This window comes from Bos mutus, chromosome 18, assembly GCF_027580195.1.
Source record: "Bos mutus isolate GX-2022 chromosome 18, NWIPB_WYAK_1.1, whole genome shotgun sequence".
NCBI lineage: Eukaryota > Metazoa > Chordata > Mammalia > Artiodactyla > Bovidae > Bos > Bos mutus.
The window spans coordinates 46,113,955-46,136,417 of record NC_091634.1 but is presented as its reverse complement, the minus strand read 5'-3'; the positions used below and the strand labels follow the sequence as shown (position 1 = coordinate 46,136,417).

The window sequence follows — 22,463 nt, the reverse complement described above, 5'->3', positions numbered from 1 at the left end:
ACTGAATAAATTATTTTGGGATAAATGGGGCTCCTAGATAAAGCCCCTTTAAAACTAGCTTTTGTGTGCCTGGAGGCCTGCTCCCTGGCTGCTTTCCTGAAGTGAAGCAGCCTGTGGACAAGTCCAACTCACCTATCCACAGTCATAAAACCTCCTATCAGGAGAGACCTAGTGAAGCATACACAAAGACAGAGGAAACCCTGAAAACCCAACATAGATTCTCATACTTAAACACAAAAGGATGAAGGGACATATGAACAAAACCAATGCAGGGAAGAGCAAGAACCAGATAACAAACAGAACCAGATAAACAAACAAACAAAAAGCCTGACCCTGGAAAACAGCAGATATCAGTCAAAGAAGAGAGGAGAGTTTAAGAAAGGCAGAGTTTAATCTGATCAATATCCTCAGAGAGCTATAAAATACATGTTTAAAGATGATTCTTTTAAAAACTCAGAGGCTAAGAAAGAGTATGTGAAAATTAAGTATGCAAAGAATGGCTGAATGACAAAGCAAAGGAAAATTCCCAGAATAAAAATAAAAAGGCAAGAACAGGGAGACTTTGAGATGAAAGAAAGGAAACACGGAGTGCTGATGCAAGAAATCCAATATTCAAGCAATGTGAGTCACAGACGAGAAAACAAAGGGAAAGGAGACAAAGACAGTATCAACAGGAGGCAAAGAGTCAGGGAGGGAAAGGAGGAATTTTTCCACTTGAAGAGAGACTTGACTTTATTCTCTTCCCAGCCTGAACAGAATCAATGGAAATAGACCACCACTCAGATTCGTCGTCCTAGAATGCCAGAGCACTGGGGATAAGGACTGCATAGGAATGGCTTCCAAAGAGAGAAACGTGAAGCACGTAGCCTGCGTCTACTCTATGCAAACTCAGATGGGTATCAGACCCAGATGGGGGTTCAAATCCTGACTCTCACACATGCAGGTGTGTGATCCTGGCAAGTCTTCCTGGGCCTAGGTCTCCTCACCTGTAAAATGGGGATTATGGCATGCCTGCCTCATGGATTATTGTGAAGATAAATGAGTTAATTTATGCAAAGGATTTAAAACAGTGCCGAAAATAGCGTATGTTTCCCTATTATCATTATCATTCCTTATTACTATTATTTCCATATTGTTGTTATTTTTCAAAAGAAAAACACCAAAGCAACTTAAAAGAGAAGTCAGTAATTATTTGTCATGGACATCATGGCTGCCTCTCCAGTATTTCCTTCCCTCTTCCCATTGTGGGGCAGCTGTGTGACTTGGGGCAGGATGGAGTGTGACTCCCTCCCTTGGCCTAAGCCAATCATCTCAATCCCATCAGTTCACGAATTATCAGTAGTTCTGGGATGCCTAAATTAATCCAGTAAGAGTAGAGCAAGGGCTTTTGTTCAGTGGCTGGAGCAGGAAAGACTTTGCTCCCGCTTTCTTCCTGCTAGAGCCCCTAGAGGCTGCCAGCCACCATTGTACAACCATGAAGGAAGTCATTATGGGAGGATAAAGCCAGGGGCCATGACCCAACTGTGCCTGAAGCCCATACAGCGGCCAGACCTTTTAACCATGTGAGCTGCTGTGAGCCTTCTTTATTATTTAAGCCCATTCGAGTTAGGTTTTCTGTTATGTCCACCCTCCCTGATACACTCCATGCCAGAGCCTCCAGGCCAAGCCAGCCTTACATTAGGTGTTACCTGGATGATGTAAGACAATGACAAGCCTTTGGAAGAAGCACTGATTGAGGAGAAACTCAGGGTCACCAACAAGGCCACAATGAAGGTGACGATGTTCATGAGGACATCCATTCTTAGAGCAAACCACCTGAGAGCGCAGTTAAAGTACAGCAGATGGCTGCAGTTTTCATCATTCAGCATCTTGAACCTAACATTAAGAGATGAGACAAAGCAGGACGTCGGGTTGTAATTCCATAGACTTATGGTTAGGGCTACCAGAGAAGTAGGGCAAGAGGAATTTTTAATCAAAGGCCAACACATTAGTACATAGGAATCTCTTACAAAGATTAGTATAGATCCAGACTCTAAAATCTGCCACCGTAAGCATCTTTGATTTGCACGTATTTTGAGAAATCCCAGGTGGCAACAGAGTATGGTGCTGAGTGGGCTCTTCTGTCTTTCCCAGAACTGGCAGCTGGAACCCATAGCTGAGAACAAAAGGGGCTGGGAACCTCATGTTCAACCTTCAAAGGACCCTTGTCTTCAGGGTAGCCGTCCCCCAAAGGCCCAGTGGAAACGACTGTTGACCCCTTTGATCTATAAAGGGGGTGGGGGGAGGCAGAGGGAATCTCAGTGTTTGTGATGGTAGGGAAAGGAAGAGAGAGTGCTGGACTGGTTCTCCTCCCCATTTCAGGGAAAGAAGATTTGAGGCAATTGCTTATAAAGCTGGAGGGAAAAAGAGTAAGCTGACATCTTGCACTCCTGCTGCGTGTCTCCTGGGCCAAAGAGGAGAAGGGGCACCGGGCAGAGCGACAGAGCAATGACACAGCTAGGGGATGGGGAAGACCCATCCCTGGAGTTGCTCATTCCCCAGATGTGTGGAAGATGGTCCTGCCCATTCCTGCAGTACCTACAGTGGGGGTTCAGAGGGAAGGTGGCATGTGGGGCTACAATCTTGATGCCACACTAATTGACATGAAGCTAGAGGCCCCACATCAAAGGAAAGCAGTGAGGCTGCCAGGTGGAGCTCACAGAAGAACAAAGTAGAGCCCATGGGCAGTGTCCAGCAGAGTGGCTGGGGACCTGGGTCCTGGTGGGGGCTCTCCCGTGCTATGCCACATCTGCATGAGGAGCTGGATCAGCAGAAATGAGCAGCAGAAATAGACAGTGGTCACCTGAGAGTGTTCCTTCCCCTACTCCCCGACTCCATCTCCTTGCACCAGCCTCAGATAACCAGGCTCAGAGAAAAGGGAGGGGGTGTTTAATACAACAGACCAGGTGCTTCCTAACAGCTACCCTGCCCCCTTGCCCGAGACATATGGCAACACAGCACGACTGCTCCAATTCTCTGAGCAGATGCCCAGGGGGCGGGGGTGTGTGCTATGACTTGTGTACATTTAAGAGCGTAATTTTAACTGAACTGAGCTAAACAGACCAGAAGGGACATCAATCACAATTGCCACTAAAGGTTCCCCTGACCTCCTGGGAAAGGGGCTTCTTCAGAACAACTGGTAAAAGAAATTATTGGTAAAACTGAAAACCATTCGATGTTTAAACCCCTAAGAGTTGAGATTCCTCCACTGGCACAGTCATGACGTGCTCAGGCACTGCTGCTCCATCCTGTTCTAAACCTCCTCCAAGGATTCTGGCCTGAAACACCTCTGAGCACCCAGGCTGGCCCTCTCTGTTTCCACTCTAACTTACTTTCCTCAGTTAAAATAGTCTTCCAAACACCATGATGTTTTTAACCATGTCGCTGTAAAGCCTACAAATTCAACTGACTGCTTGAGTGACTTAGGAGTCATCTGTGGTCTTCTCTGTGTGCTTGGTTAGGTTGTGCAGAAACAGAACCACTGGCTGGGGTCAAATTGGAATTTGACCTCAAACCTTTTTTTAGTGCTGCAGCATTTTTGTCTGGTTGCAAAAGCAACTCAGGTCAGAAGCCCAAGCCCTCTGGGCAAGTCCATGACTGGAAAGAATGGATAAAGACGGCAGAGCCCATCAATACTGTGGGGGCTCAGCTCGCCTATAGGATCTTTCTGGAAACCTTGGAGGACAATCTGCTGGAAGACAAGGCTTGATTCTGTTGCTTGTTGAGAGTTGATGAATGGCCCATGACCAAGACACTGGAAGGAGGGTTGACAGATGATGTTCAGGTCAAACCAGTAGCAAGGCTAACTGCTGACTGAAGTAAAGACAAGCTGGACTGCCAGGTGTACACTGAGGTCGTGGGTGGCAGGGAGAAAGAGATGCAACCTTTGAAGTGTACATTAAACTTTTAAGAAAGAAAAGGATGGGGGTGGAATAAGAACATCTGTGCGGCAGAGACACTATGCTGCTGCTGCTACTGCTGCTAAGTCGCTTCAGTCGTGTCCGACTCTGTGCGACTCCATCGACGGCAGCCCACCAGGCTCCCCCGTCCCTGGGATTCTCCAGGCAAGAACACTGGAGTGGGTTGCCGTTTCCTTCTCCAATGCAGGAAAGTGAAGAGTGAAAGTGAAGTTGCTCAGTCGTAACCGACTCTTAGCGACCACATGGACTGCAGCCCACCAGGCTCCTCCGTCCATGGGATTTTCCAGGCGAGAGGACTGGAGTGGGGTGCCGTTGCCTTCTCCAGAGACACTGTGCCGCACCCATGTGACTGAAATCTGGCCAGTGAATGTACATAAATGATAAGCACCTTCATTGGGGTCCTCCACTCACATCTCTGCTCTTACCTTCCAATTAGACCAGAGGAGCTGTGAGATGGAGAGAGACTGTGTGCTTGAGTATGGAGCAGAATCGCCGACCCCTGCCCCATGGACCCTTGTTCACTTACGACTTGAGGAAGAATAAACATGTGTTGGGTTAGTCCCTAAAATTTAGAGCTGTTTGTTACCACAGTGAGCCTACTGTGACTGATAACACAGTGATAACATATGATTATATGATGTTTTAGAAGTTTGGAGCTGGACGACTCCAGAGAAATGTATTAACCTAGCCCTGGCATCTTCAAAAGAAGAAAACTGGTCCATCTATTAAATGAGATGTAATGTGGCCTTGTGGGCTTCCCTGGTGGCTCAGCTGGTAAAGAATCCACCTGCAATGTGGGAGACCTGGGTTCGATCCCTGGGTTGGGAAGATCCCCTGGAGAAGGGAAAGGCTACCCACTCCAGTATTCTGGCCTGGAGAATTCCATGGACTGTACAGTCCACGGGGTTGCAAAGAGTCAGACACAACTGAGCGACTTTCACTTTCAGAATGACCTTTACAAGGAATATGTAATAACATGAAAAAACTGCTATTTAAAAATAAAACAAGAAAAAATGACTCTAAATGCTTCAGAGATAGAAAAACAGAAAAGATTGGAAGGAAATACACAAAAATATGACCAGGATTTGGGTTGCAGGCCTATGGGTGATTCTTGTTGTCGTCATTATTTTCTCCTATTTTCCTGACCTAAAAACATTCTACTTTTAGAGAGGAAAAATAAAACACGTAAAGCACCATGGTAAGCTTGTCATTGGATGAGGTTGAGTGTTTGGGGGCCTCGGACACTGGGGGAAAAGGCTTAGTGCATGAGGGGCTCCCCCTCCATTCTACCGGCTCTCCATCTGGCCTGTCCACATCCCTCAGACTTCCCTCCTCAGAGCCGGGCCAGCGGGGAGCAGAAGCCCCGGGGCAGCCCAGCCCAGGACTCACTTGCTAACGCAGTCTTCCCTCCTGTTGTAGGCGTGGATGGTTCCCAGGCCCTGCATGGATGAGGTGATGTGGGAGAACCAGGGGGACCGGCTGATGTTCTCCACCTTCTTGAGCTCCTGGATTCCTCTGTGGAAGACGCTGCAGGGAGACCACGAGAGCCCCAGATAGGGTTTCCCAAGGCTCCCCTTGGCTCACTCAAACCCAACTGGGCGCTCAAGACAGATGTTCGGTGCCAGCGCAGCTGAACGAGGGAGGAGGGGCTGGCCCGCCTTTCTCCTCTGGGAGCAGCCATCCCTGTGTGCCAGGGAGGGAGGGAGGGTCTCGGAAAATCGAGCCACTCCTTCCTGCATTCTCAGTTCTGAAGGCTTCCTGTAGCAAGAGAGTCTCACTGCACACGCTGTGACTCTAGTCTTTTCAAAGACTAGAGATTTTCACACACTGCAACTCCTAAATACAATCCAACCAAACAAAAAGGGCTTCCCCGATGGCTCAGTGGGTAAAGAATTCTCCTACAACGCAGGACGAGACTCCTGGGTTGGGAAGATCCCCAGGAGAAGGGCATGGAAACCCACTCCAGTATTTTTGTCTGGGAAATCCCATGGACTGAGCAGCCTGGTCGGCTACAGTCCAAAGGGTCACAAAGAGTCGGACACACCTGAGTGCCTATACACACAACCAAATAAAAAGGGATCTCTTCCAATTCTGGAGGAAAATCTGAATCTGGCATATCAACTGCCAGCGTGAGGTCTTCTAAAGGCAGTTTCAAAGGTAATTTTGAGCAATATACAAACATCATCTCCTTAGGAACTGACTTTAAAACCAGACTCTTCACAGTATGTAACTCCCCCTGGGCCCCAGTGAGTGCGAGACCACTGCCCTCAGCATGCACAGTGGCAGCTGATCCATGACAGTGAATCTGACCCAGGGCAGAGGAAGGGAAACCTCATTTGTTCAGAGTTCAAGTGAGTTAGTTAGAAACATCGAATAATTCAGTCTGGATCAGCCTGATCTGGCCTGTCTTACAGCAAATAAGAATGCAGTGCAGAGAAAAACCTTTTGCAAAGTAAATAAAAAACACAGAGAGGAGAACAGACAGGAACGACCGTCAGACAAATACGTGGATTGTAAAAACTAACACTAGCCCAAGGAATCACTTTTCTTAATAAGACGTGGCACCCACCACGTGGGAGATTCTCCAGTGGCTCAGTGGTAAAGAAGCTGCCTGCCAATGTAGATGTGGGAGACATGGGTTTGATTCCTGGATTGGGAAGATCCCCTGGAGGAGGAAATGGCAATCCACTCCAGTACTCTTGCCTGGAATATCCCACGGACTGAGGAGCCTGGCAGGCTACAGTCCATGGGGTCACAGAGTCAGACACTGAGCAACTAAGCAGGCACGCACCGTTTATATTTGTAAAAAAGACCTGCAGACATCATTTTTATTAGATCATCACCATAAACCCTTGAGGCCAGACACGGAGGCCCACGTGTCCTCTCCCGGAGTCACCAAGGGGGCAGTGGGAGACGGAAGTGAGAGCCCAGCTCCCCCAACTCCCAGGGCGCACATGCTAGTTCCCACGGTGATGCCAGCTTCAGCCGAGGATGCAGAGACTACGTCTCCCCCCATGCGTCCCTGCACTCATAGTTCCCACTGTCGGCTGGCTCATCCGTGGACTTGATCCACAGCCTTGAACTATCCAAAAACAAACCCGTAATCTTGATCACCCTCAACTGCGTCTCCTCCTGTGTCACTCACATCTGTCTTCACATTGCTCCCCATCTTGGACGCATCCTTGGCCTCTCCCATCCCATAACCTCAGTGAACTATCCTGGAAATGGCTTTAGGATCTACCTGTTTTCTGCCCAGACTGCTGCTGCCTATGTCTCATCTCTCAGTCAGACTCTGCCCTGCAAGAGTCTCCAATCCTATAGCCCTTCTCCCATCTTTCTGAAGCTTCATCCACCCTCCACACTGTGGTCAAAGCAATATTTTGCAAGCTCAGCTCTGAGTGTGGTGTCCCTGTTTATGGGTGGATGTGGGTCCAGGATTTGTGGGCTGAATCCTTTGCAATCTGGGGGACCCTCTTCGAGATGCTGTGTGTCCAGTCCAAGGCAATTTTGTTGAGTTTTATTGAAACTCAAAGTTCGTATAACATTTAGGCAGCCTAGTCTCATCTGATCCTTGCGAGAACCCCTTTGGAAGAGGGCAGGCGCGTGTTTTGATGATTACCATTTTAGAGATGAGGAAACCGAGGCTTGCGGCATTCCTTTGACTTCTCCAAGTTCCTCCAGCTAGTTGTGAAGCAGAGCTGGGATTCTAGTGCAAATTTCATCTCATCTCCAATCCTTAGCCCTCACACAATACCACCAGCTGCCGGCTGAGAACTCCAGCTCATCCAGGACAGGGCGGAGCTGGGTTTCCTGGAAAGCTGGGACAGATGCTACCCTCCCGCTTTTCCCCAGGGTGGGTGAGAAGGTGGGCACAGGGACCCCCCTCCCAGTGCCAAACAGATGACCACATCAGTGGTCAGGTGGGGCTATTTCTCAAAGTTCAGAGAGATTGAGTACTGGTCTCCTCTCTCCTGCAGCAGCAGAAACCGCAGAGCCCCATGGTTAAGAACATAACATCAGTCAGAGAGCAACCACGGTTGCTACTTTCCTGACCTGGGACCAGTGACTTAATCTCCCAACCCTACCCACCTCTCAGCATGGCTCTGAGGATCAAATGCCTGATGTACGCCGAGCACTTAGCACAGCGCCCAAGTCAACATGCTCCGGCATTCAGAGAAGACAGCAAGGACTCAGCACCACCGGACACCACCCGGTCCCTGCTCAGGTTTTGCACGCTCTGCTTTAAACAGCGCATGGACCTACCGTAACAGAATGAAGAAGCCTACAGCCAGGATGGCCAGGACTAAAAGGACAGCAGGGAACACGGCGGCCAGTATCAGGAGAATAAACAGCACCATAAAAAACTGCTGCAGGAAGTTCTCGGCGTGAAACGGCAGCCTCACGTCCAGCTCGTCCATATCCTTGGAGAAGCGGTTCATTAGCCTGCCAGTGGGCGTCCTGTCAAAGAAGCTCATGGGGCTCTCCAGGATCTGCGGGTGACCATGGAGAGTCAGCATCGAGGTGCACGTTTGGTGGCCCCCACCCCCCCGCCGCCAACACCCCGGGAGGCCTGCCCGGTGCCTGGGATCGCGAACCAGGCCTGAGTTTCCCTCTGGGGCCCGACATCCTGGGAAAGGGAGGCTGCGGCCACCATGGAGGAGTGTGACAGGGGAGTGATTCAGCCTCCATGAAGGATGGGGGGATTTTGTGCCCCAGGGCAATAAAAAGTCAAATCCCACTGTCTCTATGTGGGCCTCCCTTGTGCGCTCCAGCCAGGGACCTCCCTGGCCGCCGGGGAATGAGGAGGGGATCCCAGGGACTCAAGAGATGCTCTCTGGGCCTGCGCTCACCGGCTCCATGGCAGTGTCCTCAGGAAGAAAACTTCCTGACCACCCTCACCTTCACCCCCAGCCCCGTCGGGCCCATGACACGCCTGCAGCTCCCCAGAGTTTACCTTTGTGGTTGATAATTAGATATGGGAGACTCAACGGTAAGCTCAGTGAACAACTGTGTCTACCCCAGAGCCCAGCACAGCGTCTGGCGCATCGCAGGTGATCTGTATAAACCCCACTGACTGATGTACCGGGATATGTATGCAGCCCCCAGGGCGAGGGGCAGGGGGACTGTACCTTGTCAAACACTCGGTCATGCAGGGAGGAGGAGGCCATCAGTGTGGTCTTGGTGAACATGAAGCCTTTGGTGATGCCAAACACCAGTATGGACACCATGCTCCCTGGGTACACCCACTGGTACACCCTCAGCCCGGAGTCTGCCAGCACCATGCCCACCTCGCACGTGCTCATGTTGCTGTGAGGCCCACACTTCATCTTGGGAGGAAAACAAGAAGCACCAAGAACTGATCAACTGTCGAAAGAATGGGAATTTTCCAGAGAATGTTCCCAGGGAAAAGAAACTAAACGGATGAGCATAAAAGTTAAGAATGAATCAGGCGGTAAAGTCAAGTCAGTTCCCTGCGGGGCTCTTGAACTTTGCATGGGTCCTCCTGCTGGGCTCTCTGGGATGCCAAGAGCCCCTGGCCGACGAGGCTCAGCACAGTCAGTGGAAAAGCACAACAGACAGACCAGACCTGTACAGGGCAGTCATCTTGGAAACCAACAGTGCCTCAGGGGACCAGAGGTGATGCCGGGCCAGGAAAGTTACAGAAGCAACAACATATGGATTCCACAGGCTGGCTGTGCAACCCTCAGGCGGCCCCGACAGGGACCTGAAGGCAGAAGCCACCGGGCCTTTGGGGAGACTCAGGAGCATCTCTGTAGGACAGGTCAGCCCCAGGGCCCTCTTTCTTTCCTTTTCTGGGGGCGCACCTAGGAGGGCACTGGTTCACTGCCCTGGAGTCCCCAGGGGTAGGAGGGAGTCTGATGAACCAAAGACTCTGGGAGGATCCAAAGTGACCCCACTTGGCTCCATCCTGCCCCAGGAGAACACGTTTTTGCCTCCATTTCTGGGGAGAGGCCATCTCCTCCTCCTGAGAAATTGGCAGTTTCATTCTTTTCTGGGCTGTGTGCTAAAAGTCAAGACTGCCTTTGGGGAGCAAACAAGCATCTTCCTTCTAAATGCCATTTTGCTGATTACAGCCCTAGAGGAAATGTAAACCAGAGGTGGTGGCTGATGGATGCACATCCATAAAAGCAAGAGCATCCCTGGGGAGCTAATCGACCAAAAGACCAGCTTGAAGAGGAGGCTTCACTGTGCTGTGGGCTGTGTCCACGGTGTCTGGGGGTGGAGCCAACACATGGGTAGGCCGTCATGGCTGCTGCCCAGCTAGCATAGCACTGACCTACTGGGGAGGCTTCAGTCTGGCTAACACCCTGGGTTCTCCAAGGAAAGGGCTCTTCAGGAGCAAGCAAGGATCTGGGGGAATGTTCCAGAGGTGCCTCTCTTTCTGCAAAGTGCAGGCCATCCCCCTGAGACTGGTCTCAGGGAGCTGTGCTGAACTCCAGGAGAGCAATCCCATCCTCTCCTCTGCCTGTGTCTTCCCAAGGCCTCCCCACTTTGGTTGTCATAGCAACAGAACTATACCAAAATGTAATCTTGGAGGATGGGGAGGCAACCTCACAGCATTTCCTGGGGGCTCCAGGAAAGCTTTGAAACCATGGGCCAAAAGCTGGGAGAGTTTCCAGCAGGCCTGAGGGAGAGTAGACTTATCAGTCCTCAAGAGGGGCCTGGCCTGGATGCAAGTTTGGGAGGCAGGGAGAGGCCTGCAGGGGCCCTGCAGCAGATCCAGGTTGACTTTCTTTTTTTTTTTTTAATTTTATTTTATTTTTAAACTTTACATAATTGTGTTAGTTTTGCCAAATATCAAAATGAATCCGCCACAGGTATACATGTGTTCCCCATCCTGAACCCTCCTCCCTCCTCCCTCCCCATACCATCCCTCTGGGTCGTCCCAGTGCACCAGCCCCAAGCATGTCCTCTTCCTTTAGAGGGACTTTGGGGAGCCAAGCCAAGTGGAACCCACTGACATCAGACACTGTCCGTGATGAGATGTCAGTTTCTCTTCAGAGGCAAGAAGATGGAAATCTGCCTTAGGCTTTGCCAGTCCCTCCCAGACTCTCCTCGGAGGTCCCTTACAACAGAGGCTGCAAAAAACTGACCCTATCCTGCCTGTGTGTGACTCCAGACAGGCTGCATTTGCCTGGCACAAGCTTTTTAGCCAATCCTTTAAAATTCGAAAGTGGCACATACAAATTCAGATGCCCTGCTTGTCTTGAAAGATCAAAGGGGATTGCGGGAGTCAAGTTGCGTAGTTGTAAGCCGCTGACCTCGGCCTTGTGGCGGGGGCTGTGGGAGGCTCATTGTGTTCAGACTCTTAGCAACTGACTCAACATTTGCCAGAGCCAAAGGGGAACTCACCTGTGAGCCCTTGTCTAACCAGACACCCAGCCACCAGCTGCTGAAGGCAGAGCTGCCGATCATCAAGAGGAAGAGGGACACCACGAAGAGAGAGAGCAAGTACCCTGCAGGGGAAGAGAGAGGGCCCGGGGTTACAGAGGCCGCGCGGCAGCGTGGGCTCCTCTTCCTCGGGGTCCAACCCTGGCGGGGAAAATCGAAGCCTACAGGGAAAGGGCTTCCACCCTGGGAACCACTTTCTAGGCTGACGTGACAACTCTGAGCATTAGGTCCCAGAAACCCCAATGGGGACATCTATTCCACCTGGTTGGAAAACGGACCCAAATGTCAACATATCTAAAAACAAAAAAACACCACTATTCACTGTAATAGAAGTGACTCAATGTTTTCAAAACAAACAAATTTTAAAAAACCCAGTCTTGCTAGAGAGTGGCAAGAAGTGGAACTATAGGTATCTTCGGCACATGGCAGTGATTCTTGCCCTGAAGGCAGGCAACGAGCGGATGGCACGGCACTCAGAGATTAGAGTGCAAGGTTACACATGCACCACAGCCAGGTCATGCTGCTACTCATTCAGTTTCAATAAATAGTGTCTGGCAGCTTTAATGGAGATAAAGGATGATTCCATTTAAAAGGCTGCTTTATCAGACTTTGGATTATAAGGGGAAAAAAATAAAAGCACTGATAAACGACCCTAGCATAAACAGAGCAATTGTTAGAGAAATCATAAAACATGAACCCAACAGTTTAAGAAAGAATTTTTAATGCAAATTAAACCAAGAAACCCGTTGTTTTCTACCAAACCTCCAGAAGCCTTAATGTACGTGTGATACGTTTTCCAGGTCACAGTTCCTTCCCGGGGGGACTCAGTCTGGATGAGCTGGTGCGGAGGAACTGTGGAGACAAACCCAAGTCCTGTGACACCCCCAGTGGTGCGGCCCCCTCCCGCCCATCTCCCCACCCCCCACCACTAAGGCGGGTTGTCATCCTTCCTTCCACTAGCCCTGTGCTTTGAAATTCCCAACACACTTTTGCTCATTTTATTCTGCTTGGTCCTCATGACAGCCTAGTAAGGCAGGGGGCTTTCAGTCTCCTGAGACATATTTATTAAGCAGCTACCATGTGCTCAGAGTGCTGCAGTCCATGAGGTCGCAAAGAGTCTGACACGACTGAGCGACTGAACTTGAACTGATGTGCTCAGCTCTGGGGAGACAAGGCTTGTCTTTGTCTAGCTCTACAGAAGCAGATCCTAAGATGTGAACACATGCAGTTTACTCTGGAGCTAAAGGGTACGGGGAAAGGAAGCCAACAGTAAAAGGTGTCTCATCAAGGCAGCGCTCCCTGCTCCCCCTCCCTACCCACTTCCATGGGCAATGGTAGCTTACCCCAGCACAGAGAACTCTCAGACTGGGGCACAACTACATCTCAGAGGTTTTTTGCATGATCAGTGAGACCTGGGATGTTTCTACACCAACTCCCATTGGCATCGGGTGAGGGCTCCCCCCAGGGGGTTAATTCCCCTACACTTCAGGCTTGACCTGTGTCTGGCAGCTCCCAGAGAGCTCCAGGCAAAGAGCTGCAGGTGTGAAATGCCAGCTGGGAGTTGGGCTGGGTGGTGCAGAAGTGCTGAGGGTACCCACGCCATCTACTACAGGGCCAACAAGGTCTTCACCACGGAGACCACACCATGAGAAGAAACCAGGGCATCCTCCCAGGTGTGTTCCTGGATCCCGCCACGTGGCTCCCCCACGTCCTTTCCATTTTCCAAGGTGTAAGGGCAAAGGACCACAAGCTCCCACTGGAGCAACGTCCAGAGGTGCAGGCATGAGCTCCCAGCAGCCAGGAGTGAATGCACATCTCTCCCTCTCCAGCATGAGAGGTACGAGAATGTTGGCTCCGAAGCAGCATTCTATGCTTATACCTGGCTCTTGTAAACAGAGATGACTGGAGCCCCCTGCGCAGGGCTCTTGGTACCCTGCCCTGGCAAGGAGAGCTTGCATCTCAAAGGTGCCTTTGTGAACAGAGCTGCCATTATCCCCTCTGCCTGGGAACGCTCGCTCGAGCTTCTTTAAAATGTTCAGCCTGACTTTCGCTCATCATCGTGTCTCCCTCTGGGGCTGCAGCATGCAGGGGTCACCTTGATGGGTCAGCAGAGCCTAATGAACAGCATCCTGGAACGTTAAAGGACCTGTCAGACCCCCTTGCAGTCCCAGCCCAGTCAGCTCTGCTGCTGACACTGCGGGCTGTACCATCTTCAACCCTTCCATTCCTACAGCTCTCGGAGAACTTAGCTTCACACCTTCCCTTTCCTCTCCAGAGAAGAGGGTGGGGTGAGGAGGAGAAGAGGAGCAGGGTTTACTCTCCCCATGAGACCCCAAATCCTTAGTAGCCTGGAGCTTTCCTAGGAAAGCACGGAAGAGACTACAAGGGCCCCACTTCAGCCTTGGCCGCCTCCAGAGCGATAAAAATATATTGTCCAAATGGGCATGCGTTTGTCACAAGCACCATTAATGGTGCCAACTTCCATCGATGTGAAGACTCACATTTTTTCCCACATTCTAACATCTCTGAAATCAGGATGTGCCCCGTTCGGTAGCATGCCATATCATTTAATTGGCAGAGACTTTTCTTAGTGGTACATAAAATGACGCTGCTCTTAAAATAGATGGCATCTTAAATGTGATGAAATATACTAAGGTTTTTTTTTTTCTCAGCCACATATTATTGAGGGGCCTCGCTGTGGGCATTTTTAGGAAGGTGCATTTTGATTCCTGTCTTCTCAGTGCCCATGGAGGGGCAGGGCATACAGCAGGTGCTCAACAAATGCTGAATGGATGAAGGGATGAAAGGCACCAGAGTCTAAGAAGGAGGAGGAGTTTGACCAGCCTGGTCCTTGCCAGGTTTCTCTCCCATATCTCTTCTCTCTGCATTCCTGGAATTACCTGTTACCCTCAACTCCCAAATCCCCCCGCTTTCCCCACCTTTTCACCAGAGTGTCCTGGGCAAACTCCTACATATGCTTAAAGGACCAATTCAAAGGTCGCCTCTTCTGTGACGCCCTTCCTGATTTCTTACTCCCACTTCAGCTCCTTATTACTCTTATCACAGCTGCCCATGATTATCCTTATACCTATGGCCACCACCAGACCAAAAGATTCTGAAGACAGGGGCAGTCTAGCTTAGTGACTGGCATATAGTAGAATGCTGAGTCCTTATTTGTGGGAAGAATGAATACCCTTATTCCACCTCGACCTCTTCTCTGCTGTACAATTCTTTTGCAACACTCAGCATAAAGAGTGGGAAGCATCTCATCTCCTGTGCGTGCACTGTTTTGATTATGCACATAATCTCTCTGCATTGTTTTGATCTTTCCAAATAACAATAACAACAACAATTAACAACAATAACAACTATATGTCAGGCACTGTGCTAGTCATTCTATGTAGAGTTTCTCTTGCAATCTTTGCAAGAATCTATGAAGTTGGTACTCTTATTTCCCCCGTTTTTTGGATTAAGAAACTAAGGTTCAGCATGGCCAAGTATCTTGCTTCAAAGTCCTAAAACTAATAAGTGGTTGAGCCAGGATTCAAACTCAGGGAGTTGAACCCCAAGGCTCACAGTGCAGTAAACCACACAATTCCAGCTGCCCACAAAGGACAGCATGCCTGTACTTCTCTATCCCAAATGGTAGATACCCAGCAAATACTTAAGAGTATGTAACTGAGGGAAGGAACAGTAAATACCTTTTATGTCTACAAATTCTGATTCTGTTTCAGATTCTTTTCCTTCACGTTTCTCATCTCCTGGAGCCAAAACTAGGGTGAGAAATAAAGAAAGATCTGTGTCCGCTCATGAGCCATGAGTGATAAGGGAGGTGTGATGGGAACTCTGATTGTACCAGCGTCTTCATTTCTCTCAAAAGGGCTCTCCTTAAGGGCTTCCACCGCTGCTGCATCGTACATGTGCTCAGGATCCTAGGGACAAAATGAAATTCCTCTGAAAACGAAATGACAGAACTTCTCCAGGCCAGAAATTATAAGGGAAGGCACCCAGTCTCTTGCACCCAAGTAGGGAGAGACTGACCTTGAATTGCAACCCACGGAGATTGTGAATCAGTTTTGCATAGCATCCCCTCTCCTCCATTAACTCTTTGTGGGTTCCCTTTTCACAAATCTCCCCGTCTTCCAACAAGATGACTTCATCACAAGACTCTAAGAACTGCAGGGATAGTAAAGCAATACAGTGAGCTTCTATCTTGGAAGAGATGGACTCCTATCCAGTAGCGTCCTGGGCTCATGTGATCCAGGGGTTCCCAATATTGGCAACACTGATATTGAGGGCCAGATAATTCTTAGTTGGGGGTGAGGTGGGGACTGACCTGTGCATTGCAGGATATTTTGCAGCCTCTCTGGCTTCTATCCACTAGATGTTAGGAACACCCCCAATCCCAGGTTGTGACAAGTAAAAGTGTTTCCAGACATTACCCGATGTCCCCTAGGAGATAAAGCGGCCCCCAGTTGAGAAACACTGACTCAGTGCCTATGTGTCTCATGAGAGCACATGAGGGGCCTTTGGTTGTTACTGTGAAGCACGTTGAAACGTCCTCTGCTATTGGTCCCTATATGAGCCTCCTTGCTAAGAAATCTGATCACGGGAACTTGGGAGTATGAAATTAACAAGGTCACTGAAGCCATGATTTGGTGGAGAAGGGAAGTATGATCTCAGCGATGGCTCCCCTCTGTTGTAACATTACAATCCCTCCTCACCATCCTTATCCAGCCCAGGAGATGCAGCCCATGGCACAGGCCCTGGCCTCCAGGCCACATTACCTGGCTTGAGGAGTTTACACCAGTCTTATCTGTACCTTTAATGATAGCATCCTACATTTGGTCCAAAGCACTTCTGTTTTTCTAATTTGAGTTCCTTTCATTTCTGTATCATGTCTGAGATCAAAGAGCTGCTAAGAGGACTTTCCTTTCATTTTGGAATGAGACTAAGCTCTCTCCATAGGATGAGCCCATCTAGAGGCAGGAAGACCCTCCTAGAGGTGGACAAGATGCTATGAGATCTAAGACAGTTCGGGCTGAACAGGGCTTTGCAATTCATGTGAGAGGTCTTCCCTTGTACTTTGGGGTTCACACAAGGGCTCACCTGATGCTCTTGATTGAAACCCTGAAAGAAGTAGCTGCACTTGGTAACTCTGCATCTTGGGTTTGTGGGAAAGAAGCCAAATGACAGCAGTTTCTCTTGGCTTTGGACAGCTCCAGCCTTTCTGGCTTCTTTGGACTAACTGCCTGGTTCCATGTCCACTTTCCCAAACGGCCCAAGGAGGAACAGCTGGGTCTTAATATCCAGTTGAGACACTTTCTGACAGAAAGTCTCTTCTCATCTTTGCACAGCATCTTCTAATTTTCAAAGCCTGATTTCATCTCCTCTCTGTCTCCCACAATCCAATCAAGAAAGCAAGCAGCATGATTATCAGCCCATTTCCCAGATGGGGAGACTAAGGCACAAGTGTGAGAGCACACATCCCAGCCCCTGACGCTCCTGGTGAAGCCCCTCTGGCCAGTGGGCTCCCAGTTCTCTCCAGTGAGACGGAGCGTGATCTGTGCAGCTTTGTTCTCCAAACACAAAATCTGGTCCTGGGTTGGATGTCAGCAGTCGGCCGCTGGCCTCATTTCATTTGTTTCCTCAAGTTTCAGAAGAGCAATTGTCCAGTCTGAGCACCCAAAAGCATCCAGATTGCCTGTGGACCCCCGAATGAAAGTAGCCGGAGAAACGTTCTGGAAAAGCCCAGGGGCTTCAGGTCCGCCTCTGAGCCCCTCCTTCCCATAATGGATGACCGGATTGAGACTCCAGCGCCATCTAGTGGCTGCCTGTATTTTCAACACGCAAAAAGTAAGATGAAATGACCTTGGTGAAAAATAGAGTCTCTGAGGAGGCTGAGCCTCCTGCGATCTAGTTTGAGGTCATTCTGCTGGTAAGCAAGGTTCAGAGACTGGGCCAGGGCCAAGGTCACGTTATGCCCCTTGAGGACTCCTGCAAAGACAGCTCTGATCCACATCCATCGGACCCTGCAGGAGGATAGCCCTTCCCACTGCCTGTGGTCTCCAGGGAGAGCTGGTCACCACATTTATCTCCTGGGCTGGGCAAGAGCCTGTTCTGAGTCACCTCACGGGGGCCCAGAAGAAACCCAGCCTTGTCCACACCCTGCCCCTGCCTAGCAGAGGAACAAGGAGCTCTTATCTCACCCGCCCAGCTAAAATGCTTCCTGGAGGTGATGGACACCACTCGGGTAAACCTCATACGCTAAATTCAGATGCTTGGTGCTTCTTCTGAGACCTCTAACCCTCAGCACAGAGAGGCAGAGGTTGGGGCAACACCACAGGTATAGGAAGGCCTAGTTTTCCTGATCCTTGAAAACCCGGCCTTCTTTTGGCCACTGACAGAGGAGCCTAAAGATGCTGGGTACTGCATCCTGTAACCATGGCAACTTCACATGCTGACATCTTGGAGCCCTCCCCCAGCTTGTCTTACCCTTGCAAAGGCCAGGAGTCCCATCTCTTACTCCTAGTTTAACTTTTCCCACTGGGTGGCCGAAGAGTCAGAAGATAGGACTTCTGCTGCCGCTGCTCCAACTGACTTCTCATTACAGTCCAACGCGGGGGCTCTCTCCTCCGGCAACACACACACACACAGATGCACAGAACACACCTCTGGGGACTCACTCACTTACTCACTGTGGATAAGTCAGGACCAACCTTATCTCGGGGTGGAGGGGGTCCTGAGCCCTTTCCGTGGGGCTGACACGGGAAGCACTGTCACCACTTTGCCAAATCCCAAGCTTATTCAGGGAGTTCAGTCAGTCCCTTTCCTGGGCGATATTCATGTTCCTAAGCCTGAGAGTGGCTCCGAGTGGGGAAAAGCGTCTTGCCTCAGCCCTGAAGTCCTAGTCTCCAGCCCCTTTCCCCTAGGGAGTAATACAGGGGCATCTGAACCCCAATCAAGCGTTCATCGTCTCCTGTCACCCCCTGCCCCTGGCCTTGGGCCTGCCCAGCCCCTGATGGAGAAGAAGGCTGTTCCTACCTGGCTTCCCACCTCCCCACCATCAGTGATCCAGAGCTGGAGGAGGTGCCCTGTGTCGACCCCACAGGTAGGAGTCAGGTGTTCCTGGAGAATTTCCCTCTGATGGTTGGTCTTGGCTCCACTGAGCCCAAAGCTAGGGTAATGGAGGCCGAGCCCAGAAAGGACTGGGCAGGGCTCCATGCAAGCCTGGATGGCTGGGGACCATCACAGCGTCCTCTGTCCCTTCCCTGACCTGGCCCAGGTGAGGACTGCAGGTTTAGGCAGAAGAGGAGTCTTTGTGAGCATCAGATGCCACACGCATTACATGACCTCATGGGTCCTGCTGGTCCCAGTCACCTGCAGCTGGTGGGTCACCAGGACAACGGTCTTCCCCCTGAGCGCCTTCTTAATGCACTCCTCAAAGACATGCTTCCCCACGTGGGCATCCACGGCCGACAGCGGGTCGTCCAGCAGGTAGATCTCATGATTCGAGTAGATGGCTCGGGCCAGGCTGATCCTCTGCCTCTGCCCCCCAGAGAGGTTGAGGCCCCGCTCCCCGATCTGTGGACAAGGGCAATGCTACGGTCCATCATCAGGCCCCATCTCCCACCCCGCAGTGCTTGGGGACCAGGAGCTTCCTGGAGACTCTTCAGCAGATGGCTCACCACCATGATCCATTCCTCCACCCCCTTCCAGGAACACCCTGGCCACACCAGGTACCGTGGGCAGTGGGAGGCTCCACTTCTGCAGGAAGCCTGGTAGGCAGTGGCAACTAGTGAAATGCTCCTTCCAGTGTTGAGTGAGGGGTACCTGGCTCACAATACCACCACCCCAGTGCAACCCCATAGGGAGGGCTTCATCTTGACCAGTAGCACCAGAGGGCATTGTTGAGCAGGAATCTCTCATTGTGGAGCAGGAAAGCCAGTGAACAAGTGAACAGGGGGGAGAAGTGACTGGGAGCAGAGGGTCAAGGAGGGGGTGTCTCTATTTGTCCACATGTGGATCAACTTTTCACTCCCACTAAGCAACTCTAAGCTCTATAAAGAAAAGAGACATGTTTGCTTTGTTCACCATCACATTCCTAAGGCCTGGCACCATGCCTGGACCAGAACAGGTGCTCAGCAAACATTTGTTGAAAAGGTGAAAAGCCTAGGTTGCCTGCTTGAGGTGATTCTATCCAACTGACCCCAACGCGAGCCTCCAGGACTTCAGCCAGGCGTTGACTGAGCACTAGGGCAGGACACATGAAGTCAGATAAGGAAAGTCCCCTCTCTACCGGGAGCTCACATCTTAGCAGGGGTGGGTAGTTTTAGTTTTACGCATAGTGATGGCACAAAGGAGATTTTAACAAGTGCCGACTGAGAAGCATAAACTAAGTACTTTGGGGCATATTACTTTAGACTCTGGGACTCAGGAAAGTCTTCCTCAAGGGGATGGATTTGGAGTGGGATCTCGAATGGTGGTAATTGGCAGAAGCAGAGGTCTAGACCCTGGAAAGCGAGGGCAGAGCTAGGTGAGCACGCAGGGGTGGGTGAACGCAGACACTGGCAGTGGCTAGGGCTTCAGCGGTTGTGGTGGCCATTCCCTTAATGCAGGCACATTGCGACACCAGCAGAGAATGACAGTGTGCTCTGAACTGGGCTTTCATCAGGATGCCTTCCTTCTCTGGGCTCCTGGCAGATTGGGAAGACTGCAGAGGGCCCACTGGGATGGGGAGACAGAAGGTGGCCTGGGGGCTCCCCTCAGCCACCTGAGTTGGCAGGCTCAGCCCCCGCCCTTTAAATGAACACCCTTCAGGGGAGATATTTGGAGATGACTCTTACACTCCTGGGCGGGTAGGGCCAGCAAAGCACGAAGGGGCCCGTGAGCATCAGCCACAGTGCTGTACCCCCAACCTCTGTCTTTGGAGGACAAGCCAGCCTGGGAGGTGGGGAAGCAGCTTTTGCCAGAAACCATCCCTGAGATGGCAGACAAACTGGAAGTGACCCCAGGAGTGACCAGGCGGCGCCCAACCCAGGTGGAGCTGGTGTCACATCCATTGTGATATCTCCCAGGAAAGGACCCAGGTGGAGAATACAGGATGGTAGAGCCTGACTTTCCCCACATTTCCTGGGACCCTTCGGTCTTCTGGGGCACCTGGATATGATGGAGCCAGAGCCTGCGGAGCTTCAGCCCAGTGGACCTGGCGTTTGGGCGGCTGTGTACTGCTATGGGGCTGAGCTCTGGGTTCTACTCACCTCGGTCAGGTCTCCATAAGGAAGGCTGCTCAGGTCCTCCTGGAGGGCACAGACGCGAACTGCATGCTGATACCTGTGGGAGCAAAGCTTGAGGTCAGCACAGTGAGAAAGACCCCATGTCCATGCAGCCCAGGGTGGCTCAAAAGGCACACTGGTGTAATAGGCAGGCAAGGAGATGGCTGGTTGTTTGATCTTTGATGTCCAAGGGCAACTCCCTCTTACTTCTTCCCACCTATCTGATGCAGAGTTGACTTGGGAGGGTCCCTCCCCTTACAGGCTTCCCAACATTTGAGACAGATGAAATCAGTGCACGCAAGACCTCTGAAGAGAAAATTACTCATGGGGGTCAGAGCAGGGAGTCACCAGTGAAGGCTGAGGTCGCTGGAGGAGATGTCCCAGAGGATGCAAGACCACTGATGGACAAGAAGATGCGTGTGGGTGGCACCAGCAGAGAGTGAGCAGGCAGATCACAGGTCTGCACCAGGTTCTGAAAGCACTTGATGCCCTGAGCATTGAGCCCATGTGTCAGCTTCAGGGCTGCTATGCCTGGTGGCTGAGACCATTAGCTTTGGAATCAGAACAACGTGGGTTTGAATCCAGCTGGGTAACCTTGAACAAATGACTATACCTCCCTGATTCTCACTCTCCACCCTGTACATTAGGTTAATAACTCATTGGGTTGGGAGAAGTGGGAACGCTGTCTGATGCTCAAATTCTCCATCAGCAGTAGTTACAACTAATGTTATCACCTTGGCCAATCTTTGACTATGAGACTCAGGCTGCTCGGGGCATCTTCATCTTGCCACCTCCATTCCCATCTTAAACTTCCTCCCACCCTCCTGCTTCCCTTGGTCCTGAAGAGTCTCAATATCCATCCCAAGAGCAAAACCTGTGCTAAAGATGCCACACACAAAGGGTGCTCAGTCCATCCTTCAAGGCCCAATTCAAGTGCCACTCTCTCTTCCCTCTTGTGGCCTCTGCTGCCTCTGAACAGTCCGGCACAGTCTCCTGCCCTTGGCATATTCCTTCTTGGCCCATTGTCATCTCTGTGCATCTCCTACCACGCATTCCAGACTTGAGCACTTGAAGGCCAAAGATACATCTGAGCCACCCCGGTGGCCCCCATGGTCATACACAGTCCTGTGTCTTGCAGGTATTTGGTAAATACTTGCATTCTGATGCCCTAAGAAATACAGACAAGAATCCCTTCCTTTAGTCTGCCTCTGCAGAGAGAAGCCGTTCCAGACAGGGCTGGGAGGAGGCAGGTCAGCTCTCCTCTCTGGGCCTTAGTCTCTTCTTCTGTAAAATGGGGATATGATGCCAGAGTCCCCCTAAATGGTTGGTTATGGGACTCTAATAAGAGAATGTACATGGCAACAGATCAAACTTGGCAAAGAACCTTAAGAATGTGTTTCCAGAGCTTAAATATAATGGCCCTATATGTGGATTCAAAAATTATGAATTTTGTTTTCATTCCTTTCATGTTGAGGACATCAACAGCAACATACCCTGACAGCTCTGGTGTCAGTTCATAGTTTCAGGGTTGATTAATTGCATACCTGCTGCACACAGTTTCAAGGAAAGTTCCTGTTACTGGGCCTAAAGCAAAATTGTCAGATTCCTCTTGCTGCAGTCAGACACCATATGCACTGTTACAGAAAACCTCAGAACATATGCTACTCTGCATTGGGAAGGAGTGCTGATTCCATTCATTTCTGGGAGTGTGATCTCAGGTCTGCAGAAGGCACCTCTCCTGAACTCTGGGATCAGGAAGAGAAAAACCAACACCTTTCCATGTATGATGAATGTTTAATCAGAACTCATTAAAGAA

General features: G+C 50.6%; 1 protein-coding gene across 1 annotated transcript in view; it reads right to left on the bottom strand.

Moving 5' to 3' along the window:
* Window positions 1–21,758, bottom strand: part of LOC102278760 (ATP-binding cassette sub-family C member 12) — a 31,732-nt gene extending 9,974 nt beyond the window's left edge. Inside the window, exons 1-11 of the mRNA XM_070386768.1 lie at window positions 21,694–21,758; window positions 20,633–20,705; window positions 18,753–18,956; window positions 15,229–15,304; window positions 15,074–15,133; window positions 12,135–12,224; window positions 11,334–11,437; window positions 9,089–9,286; window positions 8,223–8,449; window positions 5,349–5,486; window positions 1,689–1,875 (exon numbers count right to left, since the gene is read on the bottom strand). Of these exons, the coding sequence (XP_070242869.1) occupies window positions 1,689–1,875; window positions 5,349–5,486; window positions 8,223–8,449; window positions 9,089–9,286; window positions 11,334–11,437; window positions 12,135–12,224; window positions 15,074–15,133; window positions 15,229–15,304; window positions 18,753–18,956; window positions 20,633–20,705; window positions 21,694–21,758 (1,422 nt within the window). The remainder of the gene's footprint in view (window positions 1–1,688; window positions 1,876–5,348; window positions 5,487–8,222; window positions 8,450–9,088; window positions 9,287–11,333; window positions 11,438–12,134; window positions 12,225–15,073; window positions 15,134–15,228; window positions 15,305–18,752; window positions 18,957–20,632; window positions 20,706–21,693) is intronic.
* Window positions 21,759–22,463: the final 705 nt, after the last annotated feature.